Raw genomic sequence first — 22,852 nt, forward strand, 5'->3', positions numbered from 1 at the left:
AGCTGCTGAATGGAGGAACGTAGGCTGCTTTTCACAAATGCAGATTCTTCTGCTGATTTGGCATCCATGGGGCGGGTAGTGGCCTGGCATTCACTAAAACCTTTTAATTTTTTTTTTTTTTTGAGCCAGGCTAGAGTGCAGTGGCGTGAACTCAGTTCACAACAACCTCCACCTCCTGGGTCAACGATCAGCGATCCTTCTACCTCAGCCTCCCAAGTAGCTGGGACTTCAGGTGTGTGCCATTATGCTTAGCTGATTTTTGTATTTGTTGTAGAGATGGGGTTTCAGCATGTTGCCCAGGCTGGTTTTGAGCTCCCAGACTCAAGCAATCTGCCTGCCTCGGCCTCCCAAATCTCTGGGATTACAGATGTGAGTCACTCTGCCTAGCCTGATAAAACCTTTTAATATAGCTCCAGGCTCTTAGAAAAGCACTGGGCATTCAGATCCAAAGTATGTTACAATATTTACCAACAAGGTATAAATAATTGCAAGATAATATACACTGCAAACTGGAGAAAGTTCAGAGCACCTTGGTTAACCCCATGGGGTCCACAAGGTGCCATGAGAACAGGGCGGTGAAATCACCTCCTCCTCATCTCCACTCTTTGGGGTTTCCACAAACACTTCCCACTACTGAGATGTTTTTTTCCCATTCATTTTCATTTCTCCTTCCGCTACCGCTTTCACAAAGCTACTTAGAGAGTGGGGATGGGGAAGAGGACTATGCTAGGCCTTCAAGTTCAGTAGCTCTCATCTTCTTAAGATCCTGTGGGATTCCTAGAGGATCTTAAGAAGGGTATAGCTTCCCCCATTTGATAAATGAGGAAACTGAGGCTCAGAGAAGTCAAACTTGAATGACCTGCTTGGCCACTCAGGTCTCCAAACAATGACTTGGAGCCACATTGCTTATGAATATGTCATTTCAAAAAACACGTCCCCAATTCTCAGTCCAAGAGGATGAGTCACTTACTTGTAGGTTTTGGACCTATCCAGCCAGATTCCTGAGATCACAGCCCCAAGCATTCCTGCAATGACGATGGTCAGGCCAATTCTTCCAGCATTCACTTCTTCCCCCTGGGGAAATCATAGCCCCAAAGATCACCCGGCGATGGGACAAGACTCGGGACAGAGAACAGTCACCATGGGGTGAAGGAACAAAGGCAGGTAACTCAGGCTCCATCAGAGTCAATATTCAGAACGTATCAGGACAAGATGGCCTATAAGAAGATGGCCTAGGAGAAAATTCTAGAATAACTACTCCTCCCAACAATATAACCCTGACTGTGTGTGCATGATATTGGATGCTGGAGTGACAGGGATGAGCCAAATCTGTTCTTAGAACTACTTTTAGGCAAATTGTTTAAAAAACGTAAACCTCACAGCAACTCTTCAATCTTATCTGTCATTAATTCCATTTCACAGATGGGGAAATTAAAATATATATGTTAAAATTTCCATTCTTAGGTTTTTTTGAGCTATCAATGCCAAGAGGAATGGAAAGATAATCGTTATATATTTTTGAGTGTTTACTATAAGCCAGGCACCATGCCTAAGGTTTTATATCATTTCCTCATTTACTCCTCGCCATTCCCCATCATAAGTGTTAGGAGTCGGTCTTCTCCATTTTGCAGATGAAGAAACAGGCACAATGAGATTAACCTACTAGCCCAAGGTCACAAGGCACGTGTTAAGTTCAGAGCTAGGATCTGAACTCAGGCCTTTGATTTCCAAAACTAGAACACTTAGCCACATAGGCTACCACTTCTGCAAGTGTGAGAGCCTAGTCCTTTCAAAAGAAGGTTGGATCTCCATATTCCTGACTCCAGGCCACTCAGTATTCCATTCGCAGCATCCAGCCCAGGCCTTGTGGGTTCTGGAAACATTTAAATTCAGAACTTTTTTTTTTTATATATTTGCCAACAGCGTTGCCAGGCACTATGCTGTATAATAAATACATGTATCATATATAATTATGTATATATACACAAGTGTCATTATTTACTCTCTGATCCTAAAAAGAATCTTGCAAGAAGTAATTATGCTTCTCTTGCAGAAAAAAAAAAAATGAGAGCTCAGAAACACTAACTAGCTTGTCACACTGTCAAGCCATCACACAGTTTAGTACCACCAAAGCTAGGGTTGAGATCCAGGGCCATCTCCCTCCAAATCCCATAAGCAAACCACTATATGACGCTACCTAGAACTGGGGGGAATGAAGACTTAAAAGTCATCCCAAGTCCTGCCAAGACAGACTTAAAAACTGTATCATCTTGAGGTCCAACATGCTTAGGGAACTCCCTTACCGGGTAGTGCCAGATCACCATGCGATTCAGCAGAGTGGACAAGGCATAAAAAGCACCAGCATTCAGACCTGAAGGAGGGAGTGAGAAATACAACATTAGGGTCAGCTTTCTTCTGGGGCCATTGCTAACTTCTCCCCCAGCATCTGGGGGGTGGGCAGAAATCCTCATCCCACTGCCACTCTGAGCGGTATCCTCAGAGAAGAAAATTCCAGGGAGGTCCGAGGCTACTCTGCAGTTTTCTCAAAGAAATACTTCAAAACAACCAAAAGTAACCATTTAACCTTCCCCTAGCCACACACTATTGCTCTCTGATCCCCTTAATTTGCCCTGGAAAATAGACTCTGTTGAGTATTACTCCCAGGGCAGAGTCATCTACATTCTTCTTAAGCATTGGGTAGATCTAAGGGGTGGTCAGTAGGACTCCTGGTCACCCTCCTCCTCCTGATGACCCTGCCCCTTCTTGAGGCTGCTCCAGACCTCTGACCTCTGACACCACTCCCTCTGCAGGTGGTTTCTCTCCTCTTTCTCCATTCCTTCTCCAACTTTCTTTGCTGATTCAATGTCACACAAAATCTATTACATGAAACTAGAAGAGACTCTAAAGAGCATTCAGTTGACTCTTCTACTTTACCAATTCATTCACCAAAGGAGCACCTAGAATATGCTGTGAAAGGCTGTATCTTTAGCGAATAAGGTCATTTGCCCAAAGCCATACAGCAAGTGAGTAGCTGAGACTGGAACTGACCCAAAGGAGCAAAGGCCTCCTGGCCTCCCTTCAATGGTGATGATGATGATGATGATGATGACAATGGCAGCTGCACACACCTATGGATTAGACACTTTATAACAACCCTAGAAAGTAGGGAGCATTATCATCACCATTTCAGAGATAACAAAGATGCACACACAGTTAAAACAACAAATACAACCACTCCATAATGCCCACCGGGGGTCTTTCTAACTTTAACTAAACATTGAGGCACACAAGACTACCACCGGCACACTCCATATTAGATTCACTTGGGAGGGTGTAAGTCAGGACACATAGCTTGTGGGCGGGGCAGCCTCAGGAGTTCCTCTTCAATGGAACCAATCCATAGAACTCCAGTTCATACAGCTTTCCAGAAGCTACTCTCTTTCAGATGATGGCTAACGTGCAAGGAAAGGTGAGTATGGCAACCACCCTGGCTTAATGCTCACAGGCGCCACTATTACTTGTAACAATTCTGTAGGCGTCACTTCCAGGGGTCCCATAAGTGACAGGCCAGTGAAAAGAGTCATTGTACTCAGGGAAGCACAAAGAATGGCTTCCCACAAGAATGAATAGATCTCCCTGTCCATTTCTATCACCAGAGCACATTTTTATCATAAGCAATGTTGCCTAAAGATAGTTACACACTCCCTTCATCGGTTCCCGGGGGGGAAAAGATACAAAGTTAAGCAAAGGTCAAATTCTCTTGCAAAATGGGAAATAATTTGCTTTGCAATCACACAGCTATTAAGTGATGGAACTGGATTTGAACTCAGGCCATGTGGCTCCAGAGTTCTTGATCTTAATCACTCTGCTTTACATCCTCACAAAGCTGACTCTTGAATCAGATTTTCTCAGCTCAGGTCACTGAACAATTTCCTCATGTCCCAGCCTCTCCCAGCAGGTCACCCTAGGAATGCAACAAAGCTGGGCCCAATGCAGCCTCCTGAGCAGCACAGAGCCACAGTGAGCCAATAAACCCAGACATGTCCCCAAATGTCACTACAACTGTCAGGCTGATGGTTGCAATGATCATGAGGCTCTCAGCAACATCTCATTCAAGCGGCATTCCCATCTAACCTTCATAGCACACACTCAGCCACTTAGAAAGTCCATTTCTGAGTCAAGAGGTCCCACAAGGAGACATTCCTGAAAAGTCAAGTGAGGTGGAGTATGGGAAGGAGAAGAAAGAAAACAGTCTCCTCCCCTCTTCCCGTTCATTCCTCCCGCTCCTCTCTAAGCCTCTTGCCCTAGTCTGACACTGCAAAGGGTGAGGAATGTTCCAACTCAGGCTTAGCTTCAGGTGGAACGGTTGCTTTCCTAACTGTGATGAGCCAAGGAGGGCAGAATCCACAGAAAAAGGAAGGAAATTATCCAGAAGGACTGGGAGCAAAAAAAAAAAAAAAAAATACACCAATGCTTTCACTGGTCCTGATAAAGGCCTGGAGAACAGAGTCCTGAACAAGTTGACCCATACTGCTGAAGCCGAATGGTTTTTCTGGGGCTCAATGGTTTCATGAAATAGTTTCCAAAGTGTGGTCTCTGTTCCACCCCAGACCTACTGCAGCAGAAACTCGGGGGAGTGAGGCCCCCGGCAATCTGCATTTGAACAAGCCTCCCAGGTGATTCTGATCGTGCTCCAGGTGGAAGCACTGGCTCCCTAGAGCAGTGTGGTTAACCAACAGCCATCCCTGCTCCAGGCCAGACAGGAGACTGAATTGGGGTTAAAGGGGGGTGGGAGGGAAGGAAGAGCAGAGGTTCATTCTGGAAGGCTGCCAATCTGTTCCACTGTTTCTGCAGCCCCACCTTAGAGGAATCAGGAGCCTATGCATGTTTTCTGAATCCATCTTTGGTCTAGATGTCCCTCACCATATTGTCAAAGGTTTCCAGACATGGTTAACCAGCATAAGTCCACTCTACTGCCTAAACACAGGGGTTGGGCATTCCACACAGAAGGGCAGGAATGAAATGCATGCTCCTTCCTGCGTGAGTACCTCTTACAGGAGTACGGGTGACTGCATTCTATTCAGATCTGATCATCCTCAGCAAGGTGAGCCTGCTGGGCCAGGGAAGAGAAAACGTGATCTCCCCTGAAAGGCCTGGTCATTCCTGGAATCAGTCGCCTGGGAGACGTGCCACTTACTGAGAAGGCAGGCTTTAGAGAGGCAGAAAGGACTCTGTCATCATTCTGAGTCTCTTTCTCTCCTTTGTCAAAAACAATTTTCTTCTTTGTAAAAAATTTTTTGGGGTCTCACTATGTTTACCAGGCTGGTCTTGAATTCCTGGCCTCAAAAGATCCTCCCACTTTGGCCACCCAAAGTGCTGGGATTACAGGTGTGAGTCACCAAGCCCAGCCAATAACAGTTTTATTCAAACTGTGTTCCAGTGACTACTGACATTAGAATTCCTTAAAGTTTAAAAATGCAGATTTTGAGGCCCTACCATAGACCTACTGAATCAGAATCTCTTGGAATGGGGCCCAGGAATCTGCATCTTTAGCAACTACAATAAAACCCCAATGCACTTGTTAAAATGTCTGGAATTTGAGAATACATGGCCTTCAAGATGCAAAAGATCAGGGACCAGACCCAGGCTCCCAGGTGGTGGGGTTAACATGGAGGCAGCTGGGATGGGAAGGGCCTTCAAGACCCATCACACAGCTACCTCAGAGGTTCTCAACTCTGCTGCAAGTCAGAATTATCTGAAATGCTGGGAGAAAGCAGATTCCTAGGCCCCAAACCAGACTTTCTGAATTTGAATTTCCGGAAATCTATGTACACATTCAATCAAACACTCCAGGGGGTCCTGTCCTCAAGGAAGTCTGGGAAACACTGACCCCAGATCATATCTTTGGGTTTTGGTTATTCTGCATTTCCCTTTAGTTCTTGTTTTAAGGGGCCAGTCTGACCTCGACAAAGCTCCCGGGAATCCGGAGAAGGATTTTATGCCCACTCTTCAGCTAGGATTTTAGAGGGGGCATGAAGCGCCTTCCCTAGGCCCATGTAGGTGGAACAATGATAAAGCACTGAGAGCCCCAAGGGAAGGTGAACCTTGGGATATACAAGTCGAGACTTTGAGTTCAGATGCCAGAGGTGTTGGAAGTTTATTCAGAAGCATGAATAATCTTGCTGGCGGCAAGGCTGGGGCATAACTATGGAAAAAGTATGCCCTTTGAGTATGCCATTTTCTAGAAGAGAAGTCTTTCCAACAATTCTTTTCAACAGGGCAGTTGTTATACCATTGATCATAAGACATTAGAGGAGGCCATGTGAATGCAAGACTCAGAGACACAAAGAGAAGGTAGCCAGAGGAAGGTTCCCTTCTCCATCCCCCCCCCCCCCCCCCCCCCCTGAAACACACCAAAAACACCGTCCGACACGTGGAATTTCTGGTTCCCTGAGTCTTCCCGCATTGCCAAAGTTGAAGGAGAGAGGGTGTTTTACTGGCAGTTTCTTACTGATGTGATATTTCAGCAACATCAAACCCAAGCTCAACCCCTGGATCTCTTCCCCTCTAAACTGAATTGGCAGATTTCAAAAAAAATAGCAAATAAATACATTTGTAATAAATACTAGTTCTTAGTATAAATATGCCACAAATATTGCATAAGACATATTTATATTAAAAGTATTTGTTGTTTAGCTGAAATTCAAATTAACAGGATGATCTTTATTTTATCTCTCAACCCTACCTCTAAGAGTGTAGCCAGAAGTCTAGGGAAAAGCCAGCAACACTTGCACCCTCGATTTACTCCAAGGCCTTCAATTATTGCTGCACCTCAGCTCTGGGCAGTTGACTCATCAGTTTGGAAAACCACTTGGAAAGCCACTGCAAATACAATACCACCAGCTGCAGGACAGTTACTCCTCCTCTTAGTGAAATCTGGTTTGGACCAAAGAAGCAATGCTGGAAATCAGTAAGTTTTCCAATGCAATAGCATTGTAGTCTGGCAATGGCAGCCTGGCAGCCTGGAGGCATGTCATGTCTTTATTCTCAACTGCATTAAAAGCTTTCACTTCCATAATGGTTGAACTACCCAAAGGATTATAAATTATGCTACTACAAAGACACATGCACACGTATATTTATTGTGGCACTATTCACAATAGCAAAGACTTGGAATCAACCCAAATGTCCATCAGTGACAGACTGGATTAAGAAAATGTGGCACATATACACCATGGAATACTATGCAGCCGTAAAAAAGGATGAGTTTGCATCCTTTGTAGGGACATGGATGCAGCTGGAAACCATCATTCTTAGCAAACTATCACAAGAAGAGAAAACCAAACACCGAATGTTCTCACTCATAGGTGGGAACTGAACAATGAGCTCACTTGGACTCGGGAAGGGGAACATCACACACTGGGGCCTATCATGGGGAGGGGGGGAGAGGGGAGGGATTGCATTGGGGAGTTATACCTGATATAAATGATGAATTGATGGGTGCTGACGAGTTGATGGGTGCAGCACACCAACATGGCACATGTATACATATGTAACAAACCTGCACGTTATGCACATGTACCCTAGAACTTAAAGTATAATAAAAAAATAAAAAAATAAAAAAAAAAGCTTTCACTTCCATTCAGAACACTCCAATGGGAAGTAAGTGTCATTACTGTTTTCTAGTGGGGGTGGAGAGTATTAAAGAGATGAAGGATGGGCAGCAGAGATGGGTGAAGGTAGTACACTCAGTAACTGGCAGAGCTGACACCAAAACTCAGACCTCCCATTTCTTTCGAGGCAGCTCTGAACTTACGAGTCCAGCACTCAAGGCTCTTAACCTAAGACATGTCCACCCACGTCCAATACGTGTGCCTGTGAAATGCTGTTGCCTGTTTAATTCCCAGCCACATGCTCTTTAAATGCATATAATTCAGAGCTAAATATGAACACTACATGTACAATGTAAAAAGTATGAACCATTTCATTCTTCAAAGCCCAATATGAAACTGCAAGGGGATTAGGAAGACTGGGGTAATTCTGGAGGATTTCAAAGCATCTAGTTGAATTGACAGCGGGCATTTTAGAAAATTGTTTTTGTTGGGAGGCCGAGGCAGGCAGATCACCTGAGGTCAGGAGTTTGAGACTAGCCTGGCCAACATGGTGAAACCCTGTCTCTACTAAAAACAAAAATTCCCTGGGTATGGTGGCAGGTACCTGTAATCCCAGCTACTCGGGAGGCTGAGTCAGGAGAATTGCTCAAACCTGGAAGGTGGAGGTTGCAGTGAGCCGAGATCATGCCACTACACTCCAGCCTGGGTGACAGAGCAAGATTCTGTTAAAAAAAAAAAAAAATTGTTTTTGTTTTTGTTTGTTTTAATTCAGAACAAACACAGTAGGAGAAGAAAGCAAAGATTAACAGTTGGAGGAAGTGCCTATAGTTCTTGCCCTATGGGCAAGAAACTAAATCTCTAGAGCCTCAGTTTCCTCATGTCTAAAATGAAACAAAGGGCTTATGTCATAGGTTAGTTTTGAAAATTTAATGAGATAATACATGTAAAGCAATTAACATGATTCTTCAATCAAAATTTTTTTCAAATCTGTGATTAAGTCTAAGAATCATTTTCTTTTTGGCAAAGAGCCCCACATGGACATCACATTCTCCAGAGTTTCCTTTCAACATTTTCAGCCAGCCTCTTGTTCACCCCAACTGTTATCCCCACTGCAGGCAGCTACAATGCTAAGCAGTGCCATTGATTGTTTTCAACAAATGCCCTGGCAATAGGGCTTTTCCCATAAGCAAACGCCAAGTCAGGTCAAATAACAACATGTCCAGGGCTTTTCTGGGGACCTGCTAGGTAGGTCAAATAGTACTTCTCAGGGGTGGAGCTCCAAATCGACTTTACTCCCTCCAACGGCTATAAGGCAGTTGGTTTGCACAGCTCCATGGCTATGAGGCTGCTAGATGCCACAGACCCATGGCTGCAAGGCTGTAGTGGTCAAGGCTACTGCAGAGCCTGGGAGAACTGGGGATTGGAATAGGGCAAGTGAAAACACAAGGCCCACTGTTCTTACTGATATTTAGCCATTTCTCTTAAATAAATGCTGCTTGGATTGTTGCACGTCATTTGTTAAAAGTTCTGAAAAAATTCATTTTGACATTTTTGGCCATTGTTCTTGTTTTTATAGAGGAGTGGATTTTCTAAGGTCCTTACTCCACCATTCAAGAAGTGCTTTTCTATTTATTTCCTGGGTTATCATTTTATCAAATAGATAAGGAAAAGTGTCCAGGAGCACAGGATTAAAACTACTCTGTCAGATTAAAGACCATGTGAGCAACCAGCCATGCGAGAGGAAGGAGGAGGAGTAGCTTTGCTCCCCACAGCATGGCCTAGGCTTGAGCCCCTCGAAGACCAGGAGTAACAATGTTCCTGGTACATTTTGTCTGTTTCTTGTTCTCATGAGTCAGTGACCTGGCCCTGACACCAACAACCTCCAGTACTGAGGACCATAGCCTTTGGAACGGGACCACTGCCCAGTTATCACCGCTGTCACCATTTTCAGCACAGAAAATATTTATGAAGTACTCATCTGCCCTAGAATCCCAGGTGGGCCTCAAATACCCTCTTGTTAGATGCAACAAGGTTTATGGTTGTCAGAGGTCAATGCACTCACAATATTTAACTCTAGCAAAAGTAAAAGCTCTTAGAGTCATGGAATCCTGAGTCTACAAGGGCCCCCAAAGGCCATCTGGTTTCACTATCCATCTTCAGCCTGAGATTCCCTACAACATTCCCACCAAGTGGTTAGTCCCATCTATGCTTGAACACCTCCCAGTGATGGGGAAATTGTAACTTCCTTAGTTGGACGTCTCTAAGCTTTGGAAACTTTGTCTTTGTTTTGCGGATGAATGGGGAGACATACTCAGAGAACTGAGAAACTGGAGGAAATGAGGAATGGGGGATCGAGATCTTGAAGACGAACCTGGTCATCTATGGCTATTCCAGATGAAAGGTCACCTAATTTCTATGTATGCCTGAAAAACGGGATTGCCCCTCTACCAGGATAAAGCCACCCTCTTATCTAGTGTCTCAGCAAATAAACGTTTCAGTTGATATAAAATGTATTGATGAGCCTAAAATGAAACTCTGGAACAATTCTAGGAAGGAACATCAGCAATTACAGAACAGGCATTAAGAATGCAGATTTTGGCTGGGCGCAGTGGCTCACACCTGTAATCCCAGCACTTTTTGAGGCCGAGGTGGGCAGATCACCTGAGGCCAGGAGTTTGAGATCAGCCTGGCCAACATGACAAAACCCCAGCTCTACTAAAAATACAAAAATTAGTCGGGCATGGTGGTGCATGCCTCTAATCCCAGCTACTCGGGAGGCTGAGGCAGAAGAATTGCTTGAGCAGGGGAGGCAGAGGCTGCAGTGAGCCAAGATCGCACCACTGTACTCCAGCATGGGCAACAAGAGGAAAACTGTCTTAAAAAAAAAAAAAAAAAAAAAAAGAATGAGGCTTTGGAGTTAGATGAACTTGTATTTGAACTCTGGTCCTGCCACTTGAGAGTTGTGTGATCTTGGGCTAGTTATTTGACTACTTTGAGTTTAGTTTCCTCATCTGTTTAATAGGGATAATTTTAGTACCAACATCACATAGGTGTACTGGAAGTTAAATAAAATCAGATGTGGAAAGCACCTGGCACAGAGTAAGCACTGTTGTTGTTATAAAGCAATAGCTTTTGAGTCCGTAGGCAACATGAAGCCATGGCTAACTGGGGTTTCACTAAGAATAAGTCATGTCAAACCAATTTTATTTCTTTGTTTCATATGGTTACTGTACATGTCACACATTTGCTAACTCTTGGTTTTAATCAAACTTTAACTGGTGGATTAAATGACCAAATGTAGGCTGAATAGCAATAAAGGTGGGTAGATATGTAGCAGCTTGAACTAAGGGTACTAACAGACTGGCATTCATCTGGAGGACACTCTTTAGTGGAACGCCATGAGGCTCTGTCTTTGCCCTTGTTCGATCCAACGATCTTATTACAGGTTTGAAAGAAGATACAGAAAACACCATGCTGGGAAAGAAAGCCAACACATTAGCATTAAGATTCCAATTTATCGGCCGGGCGTGGTGGCTCAAGCCTGTAATCCCAGCAGTTTGGGAGGCCGAGACGGGCGGATCACGAGGTCGGGAGATCAAGACCATCCTGGCTAACACGGTGAAACCCCGTCTCTACTAAAAAATACAAAAAAACTAGCCGGGCGAGGTGGCGGGCGTCTGTGGTCCCAGCTACTCGGGAGGCTGAGGCAGGAGAATGGCGTAAACCCGGGAGGCGGAGCTTGCAGTGAGCTGAGATCCGGCCACAGCACTCCAGCCTGGGCGACAGAGCGAGACTCCGTCTCAAAAAAAAAAAAAAAAATTCCAATTTATCTTTCCAAGAGCCAAGCAAATGAAATGAAAGAGGGATGTTGTTGTGCAATCAGATAAAATGGAAGTCAATTACAGGATGAGGGAGGACTGTTGAGGACTGACTCATGTGGCAAAACACATATATGCATGCATGCATTAATTAATTTACGAATTTAGTAACTACTGGAATAGTCACTCGAGGCCAGTCACTGCTGAAGAACTATAAAGATGAAAAACATAAATCCACAATCTTCGAGAGTTCAGTCTGATGGGGAAATAGACTTGCAAAAAATTTTCTTTTTAATGACATCTGTTAAGATGTATAAGGAATAGCATGGTAAGAGAGGGAAAGTTTTACCTACTACTGCTTTACAAAAGTGATACTGAGATGAGACTTGGAGGACCAACAGGCATTTGTCAGATAACCTGACGTAGGAAGAAATTATTTTCTAGGTGGACTTTATAACACATGCAAAGGCCCTTGGGCATAGCTGGGTCCTCTGGATTGACCCTAGACAACAACTTTCCAAGCACATTTGGGCTTTGGAAAGAGTAATATGTGAAGACACATCAGGCCTCTTGTCTACCATTTCCAGTTCTAATGCATTCCTACACACATTGGCGCCTTACCATAGGTGATGACAAGCAGCACAAAGTTGAGGTTTTTGAAGAGCTGGGCGATGGAACCTAAGTACGAGGCATCAGGAGAGGTCAAGGCATAGCTCAGGGATTGGGCCCTGCTGGGGGGATATTTAGGTTTCTCCTTGAACACTGAAAGGAAAAAAACAGAGATGGCTGGAATTTCCCATGGTCCCACCCCAGCAGAGCTAGTTCCACATAAGTGAAAGCTGCTCCATCATCTGAGAGGAGCTAAGACTCCCAAAGGAAATATTAATTCTTCAATTAAACCCTTAACAGCCCTCTTCTTGAAGCTGCTTCTCATTGTTTGAGGCTGAGTGAATGATCCCTTTATACTTTTTTTTCTTTTTCTTTTTTTGAGATGGAGTCTCGCTCTGTCACCCAGGCTGGAGTGCAGTGGCAGCATCTCGGCTCACTGCAACCTCCACCTCCTGGGCTCAAGCTGTTCTCTCATCTCAGTCCCCTGAGTAGCTGGGACTACAGGCATATGTGCCACCACACCTGGATAATTTTTTGTATTTTTTATAGAGTCAGGACTTTGCCATGTTGCCTGGGCTGGTCTCAAACTCCTGAGCTCAAGCAATTTGCCTGCCTTGGCCCCCCAAAGTGCTGGGATTACAGGCGTGAGCCACTGCACCCGGCCTGATTACTTTTTCCTTTTCTTTTTTTTTTTTTTTTTTTTTGAGACGAAGTCTCGCTCTGCCACCCAGGCTGGAGTGCAGTGGCATGATCTTCGCTCACTGCAGCCTCCGCCTCCCAGGTTCAAGCGATTCTTGTGGCTCAGCCTGCTGAGTAGCTGGGACCACAGGCATACACCACCATGCCTGGCTAACATTTGTATTTTTAGTAGAGACGGGGTTTCGCTATGTTGGCTAGGCTGGTCTTGAACTCCTGACCTTTGCCTCCCAAAGTGCTGGGATTACAGGAATGAGCCACCACGCCCAGCCCTGATTACTTTTTTTTAGACCTCTGGAAGGCTGAAATTATTGGACCTCTCAGGCAGTGTTCAAAGATCAAGGAAACTCATAAAAACCAGCAAATAACATACCACAGAGAACTGAAAAAACACACTGGCAACACAAAGCTAAAGTTTTGGGATTGGTGAGCCCAGTTAATGGCTTAGTGCCACAGCTCCTCCCAAGGGGAAAGGAACTATGTTGCCCATGCTTAGCACAGAGCATGGCATGCAGCAGTTGATAAATATTCCCTGAATAAGTGAAAGGGGTCTTTTTCTGCAGGAAAAAAAGAAAAATCTAGGGTCCATTCCTCATTTCTGAAAGTCTGAATCAGACCTTTGCCTCATGATAGAAACAAGAAGATTAATATATGCTTCTCCGTTGACTGTACTGATCGCCAGTCCATTTTCTAGAGGGCAGATCAGTTTAACTAGTTGTTTGGCTAAAGTGGTTCCCCTATTAAATCTAAATACGTGGCCAGGAGTGGTGGCTTACTCCTATAATCCCAGCACTTTGGGAGACCAAGGCAGGTGGATCTCTTGAGGTCGGGAGTTCAAGACTAGCCTGGCCAACATGGTAAAACATCGTGTCTACTAAAAATAGGCATGGTAAAACACTTTGTCTACTAAAAATACAAAAATTAGCCAGGCATGGTGGCACACACCTGTAGTCCCAGCTACTCGGGAGGCTGAGGCAGGAGAATCACTTGAACCCGGGAGGCGGAGGTTGCAGCACACCAAGATTGCACCACATACTCCAGCCTGGGCTACAGAGTGAGACTCTGTATCAAAAGAAAAAGAGAAAAATTCCCAAATAAGCACCTTGTGGCCTCCTCTACACCCCAAAAGAATGCTCCTGAAAGGTCAGTAGACTGTCGCCACTTAGAGGAAGCCGTGGAAATGAAATTTACTCTCCTGGCAGATCAAAGGGGCCCTCCACCCAGAAAATGCCCTTGCGCAGACTTCAGAGCCCTGCTTCCTCCTTCCGTAGAAACTGTGCTGGATATTACAGTTGGGAGCCTCTCATCCATTGTCTTGCCCCTTCACCTTCCCTTCAATCGGGGGAAAGAATGCAAGGCAAAAAGTTTGCTTATCTTTACATCAGCAGGTGTTGGCTTAAGGATTTGGCAACCACGAACCAGAATTCAGATAAGATTGTTCAGGTCTTTACTCAATTAGCGACTATCCATCTGTGCTTGATAATAAAATGCCCAAACAGAAATGTCCTACCTCCAGATTTTCAACTGCAAAGGACCAGGCCCTCATCTGCTTGAGAATTTGGAGCTGGACATGTAATTTGAAACTCAAAGTCTGGCTAAGAGGCCCATGGCTGTATCATTCTTCCCTGCTCTCATCCACAGCTCCCTTGCTTCTCACCTTACCAGGAACACCAAGGTCTCTGTCTAATACATTCTGCCAGCTTTTAAACCCATTAGACAGCCTTTCTCATCCTGGATTCTTGGCGGGGAACAACGCAATGAGAACGGTTGAATGAGGTACCCAATTATAGAACTGCTTGACTCTGGAGGTGGGGTCACTAGGCAGGAATGAAACCTTTAACATGTGAGGTGGAACTTCCAGGTATTAGGAAGAAAGCTGGTTAACCTTTAGACGGGTGACTAACTGAAAATAAAAACCTCTGTCTTGCTGGTTCTAAATTTATCATAGCCCATATAATATCACCTAGCTGAGAAAAGGGGATGTAAATTTATCTTACGAAATACCTCAATCATTAAATGCACATGGATATAAAATATTAACAGTAGTGGCCGGGCATGGTGGCTCATGCCTGTAATTCCAGCACTTTGGGAGGCCGAGGCGGGCGGATCACTTGAGGTCAGGAGCTCCAGACCAGCCTGGCCAACATGGTGAAACCCCGTCTCTACTAAAAACACAAAAATCAGCTGAGCATGGTGACAGCCGCCTGTAATCTCAGCTACTCGAGAGGCTGAGGCAGAGAATCGCTTGAACCCAGGAGGCAGAGGTTGCAGAGAGCTGAGGTTGCGCCACTGCATTCCAGCCTGGGTGACAGAGCAAGACTCCATCTCCAAAAATAAATAAATAAATAAATAAATAAAACATTAACAGTAGTTATCTGAGGTTCATGGTTAGGATTAACTTGTACAATGACAAGTTAATGGTCATTCCTTTCTCTATACTTTTTTGTATTTTCTAGATTTTTCTATAATAAGCATACATTACTCTTATAATTTTTAAAAAAGCATTAAAGAACTATGATCCTCAAGTATTGTCGGGTTAATCTATGAGATTATTAGTTTTATGGATCAATTTCAGTTTTGTTTTTTCAGAAATTTAGAATAGGGACATAGACAAGCTTAGACTTGAATCCAATCTCTGCCACTTACTAGCTATCTAATCTCGAATAGTTGATATAACTTCCCTTAAGTCTCATTTTTCTCTTTGTTAAATAGGACTGATAGTGGTACCTCACTGATAGGGTTGTTGAAGACTAAATGAAATCAGCCATGCTCAGTACAGTGCCTGTGATGGCCTAAATGCTCAGTGGGTTTCATCAAGGAGACTAGCAGTCTACCCATTACTTCTGATGAGGTAGGACTGGGAACTGGTTAATGACAATTAAACTTTTCCTTAGCCACTAACAAAGTGGATAGGACCAACTAGCATTGTGTCAGGACAACTGCCCAGGCTAAAACATTTGAAGACCATAAGAAGCTCAGACTCCAGTTTCTGTAAATATCCATGGTATTTCAGGGCATGTTCACACAGGTCCCACCAAGGTCAGCAGAGTCTCCCTGCCCCTTTGCCCCTGCTGCCCCGTCTGTCTACTAATGACCTTACCAATGAAGACAAGGATGAGGAGGAGAGTGGCCACACCTCCTATTATATAGAACATGATGCTGATGTGATAGGCAAGCTTGTCCCGGTCTTCGACGTTGGGTACCAAAACAGGAGGGACCAAGAACCCAATCGCAATTCCAAGCTATAAGACAGAGACAACCAATCACAGTTATCAATGGCCAAGAGGTCACAACACAAATGTAAAGAGATTCCTAATAAGAAATCTAATTCCCAACTTCCAATCCTTCCTAACACCCATGCAGGGATTATTTCTCACCTCAAAACACCAGGGAAATCTTTCTTCTGACTGACAATTTGGCTTATACATCCTTCTGACCACCCTCACTATCAATGCCTGTTAGAAGAATGTGTAATTGATGATCTCAATGCAGGCTGGCTCTTCTCTAGCTGCAAACTGATGAATGATGGTTCCTCTACTCCCATATCTGGAGTAGAGTAAAATAACATTGTTTCCTTGTGCTACTGGAAATTTTAGTCTCACTGAATCTGTTAACCCAGAGCTGAGAGCCCAGCTGGGGAGAAATTCTATACCCTGCAAGCCCAAGAACTTGCATTCAGTAAGAGTTGGAAGCCTAAAGCTGTTATCACATTTACAAGCATGGAAGCTTCAGTTTATTGTGTGAATAACATAGTAACTTCTAAAGCATCTATAGTGTGAGTCACACATAACTGCATAAATTTACACACACAGGAGATAGGCACCTAAAAAATGGCTGTAAACACACACACACCCCCCCCCCCCACAAATTAAACCATTTCTTTTTTTTAAATTTTCTTTCTTTTTTTTTTTTTTTTTTGTTTTTTAAGACGGAGTCTCGCTGTGTCACCCAGGCTGGAGTACAGTGGCGCAATCTTGGCTCACTGCAAGCTCTGCCTCCTGGGTTCATGCCATTCTCCTGCCTCAGCCTCCCAAGGAGCTGGGACTACAGGCGCCCACCACCACACCCAGCTAATTTTTTGTATTTTTAGTAGAGATGGGGTTTCACTGTGTTAGCCAGGATGGTCTTGATCTCCTGACCTCATGATCTGCCTGCCTTGGCCTCCCAAAGTGCTGGGATTACAGGCATGAGCCACTGCGCCCAGCCTTTTTTGTTTTTTGAGATGGAGTCTCGCTGTGTCACCCAGCTGGAGTGCAGTGGTGCAATCTCGGTTCACTGCAACCTCTGCCTCCTGGGTTCAAGCAATTCTCCTGCTTCAGCCTCCCGAGTAGCTGGGACTACAGGCGTGCGCCACACCTGGCTAATTTTTGTATTTTTAGTAGAGATGGGTTTCACCATGTCGGCCAGGCCGGTCTCGATCTCTCGACCTTGTGATCCACCTGCCTTGGCCTCCCAAAGTGCTAAACCATTTCTTATCTAGGTTGGAGTCCAAACTCCAGTGACCTGACCGATAACATGAGTTGGGTGTTTCTGAGGTCAGAAAGACTTGGCTTCAGTACTGACTGGCTGTGACACAATTCGCAAAAGCCCTTCTGCTGCACATAATATTGAGGCGGAAATGGGAAAACAGCTTGTGAACTCAGGCAAGCTTCAAATTCCAAGAGTGAAGGAAGATGAGTAATTCCTTTGTCACGAGGTCTCATTTTTCCTTTGTTGTACTTGAAAGAGCTATTGGTAAAGAAACAATTTGCTTTCACTCCTCATTTTCACATCATCCATCAGCTGCCAATCTGCTGAGCCCCTTGATTGGTTTTTCAATGTGTCAGTCACAGTCATTCAAGATGTTTACTAGTGGTTCTCAGTTCTGGAATATTCACAAAAGTGATCACTCATAGTTTCTGTGTAGAACTCTTCATACCAATATGTAATCAATTAACCAAATGCATCTTTAAAACGTACTCTGCTAGATATTTTAGGAAGTACCAAGAGGGATAAGGCAGAGTTCCTGCCTTCAAGGAGCTGAATAATCTATTAGCAGGAAAAATGTTAAAACAAAAATACAACAGATAACACAACTGGCCATGTTTGTGGGTTAAAATGATAAAATATTACAGTTTGAAAGTTCATCTGTAATCCTCTATTATAATTACAAACCCAATAATTACAGGAGAAAACAAAGGCCAAGTGAGGTTAATTGAGCTCTGTGACTTGTTGAGGGTCACCCAGAGTTCTAGCAGAGTGGACGTGAGAAAGCAGATCTCCTGGCTTCTCTGGCCAGTGCATCCCAGGCTAGGAGCCTTGAGAAAGGCCCAGGCAGGCAGGCTTCTGCAGAAGAGAGGCCTCTTTTGTGTCCTTGGAGCTTTAGTTGATCCTTGGTCATACTGGTTTGTCAGAGTCAGGCTTCTCAACTGCTCATCTTCAAGACTTTAATTGAAGGTAAAAACCAGCCACAAGCAGAGGGGCAAATACAACCTTCTTCATAGTTGGGAAGCTGGGCCCACTCCAGCTCATATATGACCTTCTAAACACTTTGGAGTTGGAGGTCTGGAAGTTAAGTAGAATCTCCCAAGGTCCCATTTGCAAGAGTGAGGAAAGATACAGACACCATCTGAGGTTCTGTGACTCTTTCATTTCCAAAGGAAAATCAAAGCTCTGAGGTCCCAACACAGGATACCTTAATTCCCAGTTAATCTTCTGCCCCAATAAAGAGATCTTCCCAGCTGGTGCTACACTGTATGCCCTACTCCTCCGACGCAGCTGGACTCCGTTCATTCCACCTGTACACTAAGCTTAAGTGAGTGCTATTCCACCCCAACTCCAGCTTTCAAGCCTTCTCCAGGCAGCAGGGTGGATGGGTGGGCCCTAGTAGTGGCCTACAGTAACCCCAGCCGGGCAGCAACACTGTTCATGGTAACCTTTCTCAAGAAGGAAATTGGCTATGGAGGGACCTTTACGCCCAGTGTGGAAAACCAAAACATAAGGATTAGACTGTAAGCTGCTTCCTCTTTTGTTTTTTCAAGACATATTTTTGTCCTGCTTCTTAAGAGCAGTGTTTAGGGAGAGTCTATTTCTAGTTCCTAGTTTATAAGTTTATAGGTCTGTCCCGTAGTCATGATGGATGGATGGATGGATGGATGGATGGATGAGCAGATGAACGCTGGTGGAAAATCCTGCCTACACAAAGCTAGGAACGATACATCTCCCTATTAAGGTCCAGGTTCTTTCTACATTGTACTCATAGTGGTAAGAAAAAAAAAAATGTGTATGGGAAAGTAAGGAGAGGCTAGGATACCCTAGTGTATCTTGAGCATCTACTATGCACTGAATATGTAATACAATTCATCTTTTAATTTAACCCCAATAACTTTATTTATTTTTCAGTAATTATTATTATTTTTTGAGACAGGGTTTCACTCTGTCACCCAGGCTGGAGTGCAGTGGCATGATCTCAGTTCACTGCAACCTCCACCGCCTCCCAGGTTCAAGTGATTATCCTACCTCAGCCTCCCAAGTAGTTGGGATTACAGGCGCCCACCACCATGCCTGGCTAATTTTTGTATTTTTCGTAGAGACAGGGTTTCCCCATGTTGGCCAGGCTGGTCTCAAATTCCTGACCTCAAGTGATCTGCCTGCCTCAGCGTCCCAAAGTGTTGGGATTACAGGCGTGAGCCACTGCACCCAGCCTAACCCCAATAACTTTGTAATAACAAAAAAGAGAGAGAGAGAAAAAAAAAAAACCTTCTGCTCAGCACCCTGTCCAGGGTCACACAGGCAGCTAGCAGAGGAGCTGGGCTCCTAAGCCAGTTCTGTCTATGTCAGAACCCAGGCTCACTTTGCTGCCTTCCATGAAATGTTGGTGTGAGATACTAGTCAACACAGAAGTCTACATTTTCACCCATTTGAGTTGTCATTCATTTGATAGGAAACCTCTGGGGTACAAATCAGAGCCCTGGGGCCTGAATCAGTGAAACATTAATTTAAAATGTGGGAGAACGCTGCACCTGGAGCGTTTGGCACCTTTCCTGGAGACCCACCTTGGGAAGGCAGATGAATGAATGTCACTGCTAACTGGTTTTGAGTTGACTTACATCCCTGCACTCATTCTAGTTTTATCATTCTCAACAAAACACAAAGTCATGGGCAAAATACAAAATGCATGGTCAAACCAAGTCACAGTCTTAGCTCTTCTGGAACTTACTTTTCAAAAATTAGGCGCTCTTCATTTTTACCTATTCTGTAGCAGTGTTTCCCAACCTTGTCCCATAACAAACGTCACCAGTACCAACCCCATTGTTATCCCTCAGGTCTGAGGTGGGTACTAAGTACCTGTATTTTCATATGCAGGCATCCCCATCATCATCAAGGGAGTTGAGGAGACACTGGCCTCTGGAAAAGTGTGGCTCATGCCTCCTAATAGTTTCCATGCAGCTCTGCTCCTAGCTATTTTCCATGATAGCCAGTCATCTTTGGCAAACGTGATCAGTTCATGTACCTCTCCTGCTTAACACCCTGCAGTGACTTCTCCTTGCTTTAAATTAGAGATAAAAATCCGAAGCACAGCCACAAGGTTTTGCACATGGGCTCTGCCTAATGGTCTGACTCTTGTCATCAACTTGTTCCTCAGGACTTTGCTACACTGAGTTCCTTTCTGTCTTTCAAGTGACCATGGGGAGTTTGCACTGGCTCCCCTACCTGGATTAGAATGTCTCCCTGCCGTGTTTCAGCTAGTCATTGCAGATATCCTTCAGGTCTAAGTGCAAATCCTGCTTCCTCAGGAAGGTTGCTCTGATCCCTTACATGAGTTCGGGTTCCTGCATAGGTAATTTTATATTTGTATGATCATTTAATTAACATCTGTCTTCCCAATCAGATTACAAGCTCCATGACAGCAGGGCTCACACTGATCTCTGGAGCCTGGTACATGATAATACTCATCATAGTAAAACGTACAGAGCTTTACGTGGAGTATCTCAAGCCTCATAACAACCCAAGAAAGAGGGGTCTAACATCGTCCCAATTTTACAGGTGATGAAGCTGAGATGCAGGAAGGTTGACTGACTTGCTCAAGGTCACACAGCTCTAGGTAGCAAGGCTGGAGTTTTCAACACAGTATTCCAAAGTTAGGTAAGCTTTATAACTATAGTTTACTTCATCCCAATAGAGGGCGTTTAACAAAAAAAGTGATGAATGAAGGGATGGAGAGGCAGCCTGGGATATTTAATTTTAATTTTCTATTTAATTTTTGCCCTTTCTGCAAACTCAAAGGTGACCTCTAAATGCTACTGCAATGTCAGTAATCAGGAGCATTTCCAGAGCAAATGTCACAGTTAAAAACATGTCTATGTGGTCTGAGGGCCCTGGGTGACAGGGAGAAGCCATACTTTGAATGATGTGTCACTCGTGATTCTAGCTCTTGCATTTGGCAGAGCAAGAATAAAACCAGAAAATCATCAGGCTGCATCTGGGGTAAGATTTCCATACCCAACCCATTACACAACACAACACGCATGCTATGCCGGCTGTGAGATCCACGGAACCACTGTTTCCTATCCGCTTCCACCATCCACTGTCCCTATTCACCATTCACAAAGCCCTCAGTCACAACTGAATCAGAACCCTAGCACACAGATGCCCTCCTAAATCCTACCTATTCAGGGGGCCAGAATATGGCCAGGCCATTCAGGGAGGATCCCAGAGCTTCCACAAAAGGCAAGGCAAGGCGCTCTGTGTCCACACAGTGCTAAGGGCTTCAGTCCAAATGGAACAGGAAAAGAACCGGTAGTCCCCATCTGAGCCTCTTGCTGGGTCCCAGGCACCTCATCCTCTTGACCCAAGCCACTGGCAAGGTGGATCCTGCTCTTGTTAGGAGACAACCACCTCCATAAACAGGTTCTCGCCTACCGAAACTCATTCCTCTCCCAATATGCCATGCTATTCAGACAAAGGCAAGCCCACCCTCACCCCTAGGGCTGGGCCCCAATTTGCTCAAGACAATTGGCTCATTCCTCTCCCTTGGCACAGTCATTGAGTATGACTGGACATGTTCCCTTAGATTTCAGGTCTCTCAGGAGCTATCTTCCTAGTGCTGAGTCAAAAATGTCCCATACTTCATAAACATGTAAAATGCCATGTATCAAATAATAAAAATATACATAGATAATATATACAAAATAAATACATATAAAAAGTATTTTTTTTAACATATATATCCCTTTATTGAGCCAGCAGCTTTCTTTGCACCAGGGTCCCTGAGGTTGAAGGCTTCCATCAAATTTGGTCTCTTCATGACCTAATCTGGGGCTTGCCTCATGCCCAGGCTATGTTACTTTTATTTTTTAAATTAAAAACAAGTTTGTTTTGAGATGAAATCTTGCTCTGTCATCAGGCTGGAGTGCAGTGGCACAATCTTGGCTCACTGCAACCTTCGCCTCCTGAGTTCAAGCAATTCTCCCGCCTCAGCCTCCCAAGTAGCTGGAACTACAGGATCATGCCACCATACCTGGTTGATTTTTTACAATTTTTTGTGCAATTGGGGTCTCTCACTATGTTGCCTAGGCTGATCTCAAATGGTCCTCCCATCTCAGCTTCCCAAAATATTGAGATTACAGGCATAAGCCACCGTACCTGGCCTTATGGTATTTTTAAATGAATCTCCCACTTCTTCTCCTTTCTCCGTCAACATTCCTCAGAGACATCATCATATTAATATAGTGGTTAAAGGCTCAGAGTCGGGGGTCAGAAAGATCTCAATTCAAATCTCGGCTCTACCAGTTACTAGAGCTTGACAAGTTAATTGACCTCTCTGTGTGTTTCCTAATCCACAAGAGGAAGAAAATACCATCTAGCTCATCGGGCTGAGGCTCACTCCCTGTCTGCAAGGTTGGCTCTTTACCACACGCTCTCACACAGCAAGGTGACAGTCAGCAGAGGCCACTGGGACTCCCAAGATGCACTTGGTTTATTTGGGGAAGTCATACAAACCATCATCCTACCCTGGTTCTGCTTCACTTCCTTCTCTGGCTCCATCTGTGTGTCCTTCCTCAATTATCTTAGTCATCTTTGACTCTGCCCTCTTATATGCACTTCATCTCAGATCCTACCAAACCCTTCTGCAAA

At 44.5% G+C, this 22,852-nt stretch overlaps 1 protein-coding gene across 5 annotated transcripts in view; it reads right to left on the reverse strand.

The window, feature by feature from the left end:
* The window catches only part of FLVCR2 (FLVCR heme transporter 2), a 71,795-nt gene that overhangs the window by 12,774 nt on the left and 36,169 nt on the right, over positions 1 to 22,852 (reverse strand). For 3 of the 5 annotated variants that reach the window (XR_002724885.3, XM_023184370.2, XM_023184390.3), the window contains exons 2-5: positions 15,837 to 15,978; positions 12,053 to 12,193; positions 2,304 to 2,371; positions 971 to 1,074 (exon numbers count right to left, since the gene is read on the reverse strand). Coding sequence is in view for 4 of the 5 variants with exons in the window: in XM_023184370.2 (XP_023040138.1) it covers positions 971 to 1,074; positions 2,304 to 2,371; positions 12,053 to 12,193; positions 15,837 to 15,978 (455 nt within the window). In the remaining variant the exon portion in view is untranslated. The remainder of the gene's footprint in view (positions 1 to 970; positions 1,075 to 2,303; positions 2,372 to 12,052; positions 12,194 to 15,836; positions 15,979 to 22,852) is intronic. The other 2 variants (XM_023184381.3, XM_023184399.3) reach the window with 2 other exon arrangements.

This window comes from Piliocolobus tephrosceles, chromosome 6 (assembly GCF_002776525.5).
Source record: "Piliocolobus tephrosceles isolate RC106 chromosome 6, ASM277652v3, whole genome shotgun sequence".
NCBI lineage: Eukaryota > Metazoa > Chordata > Mammalia > Primates > Cercopithecidae > Piliocolobus > Piliocolobus tephrosceles.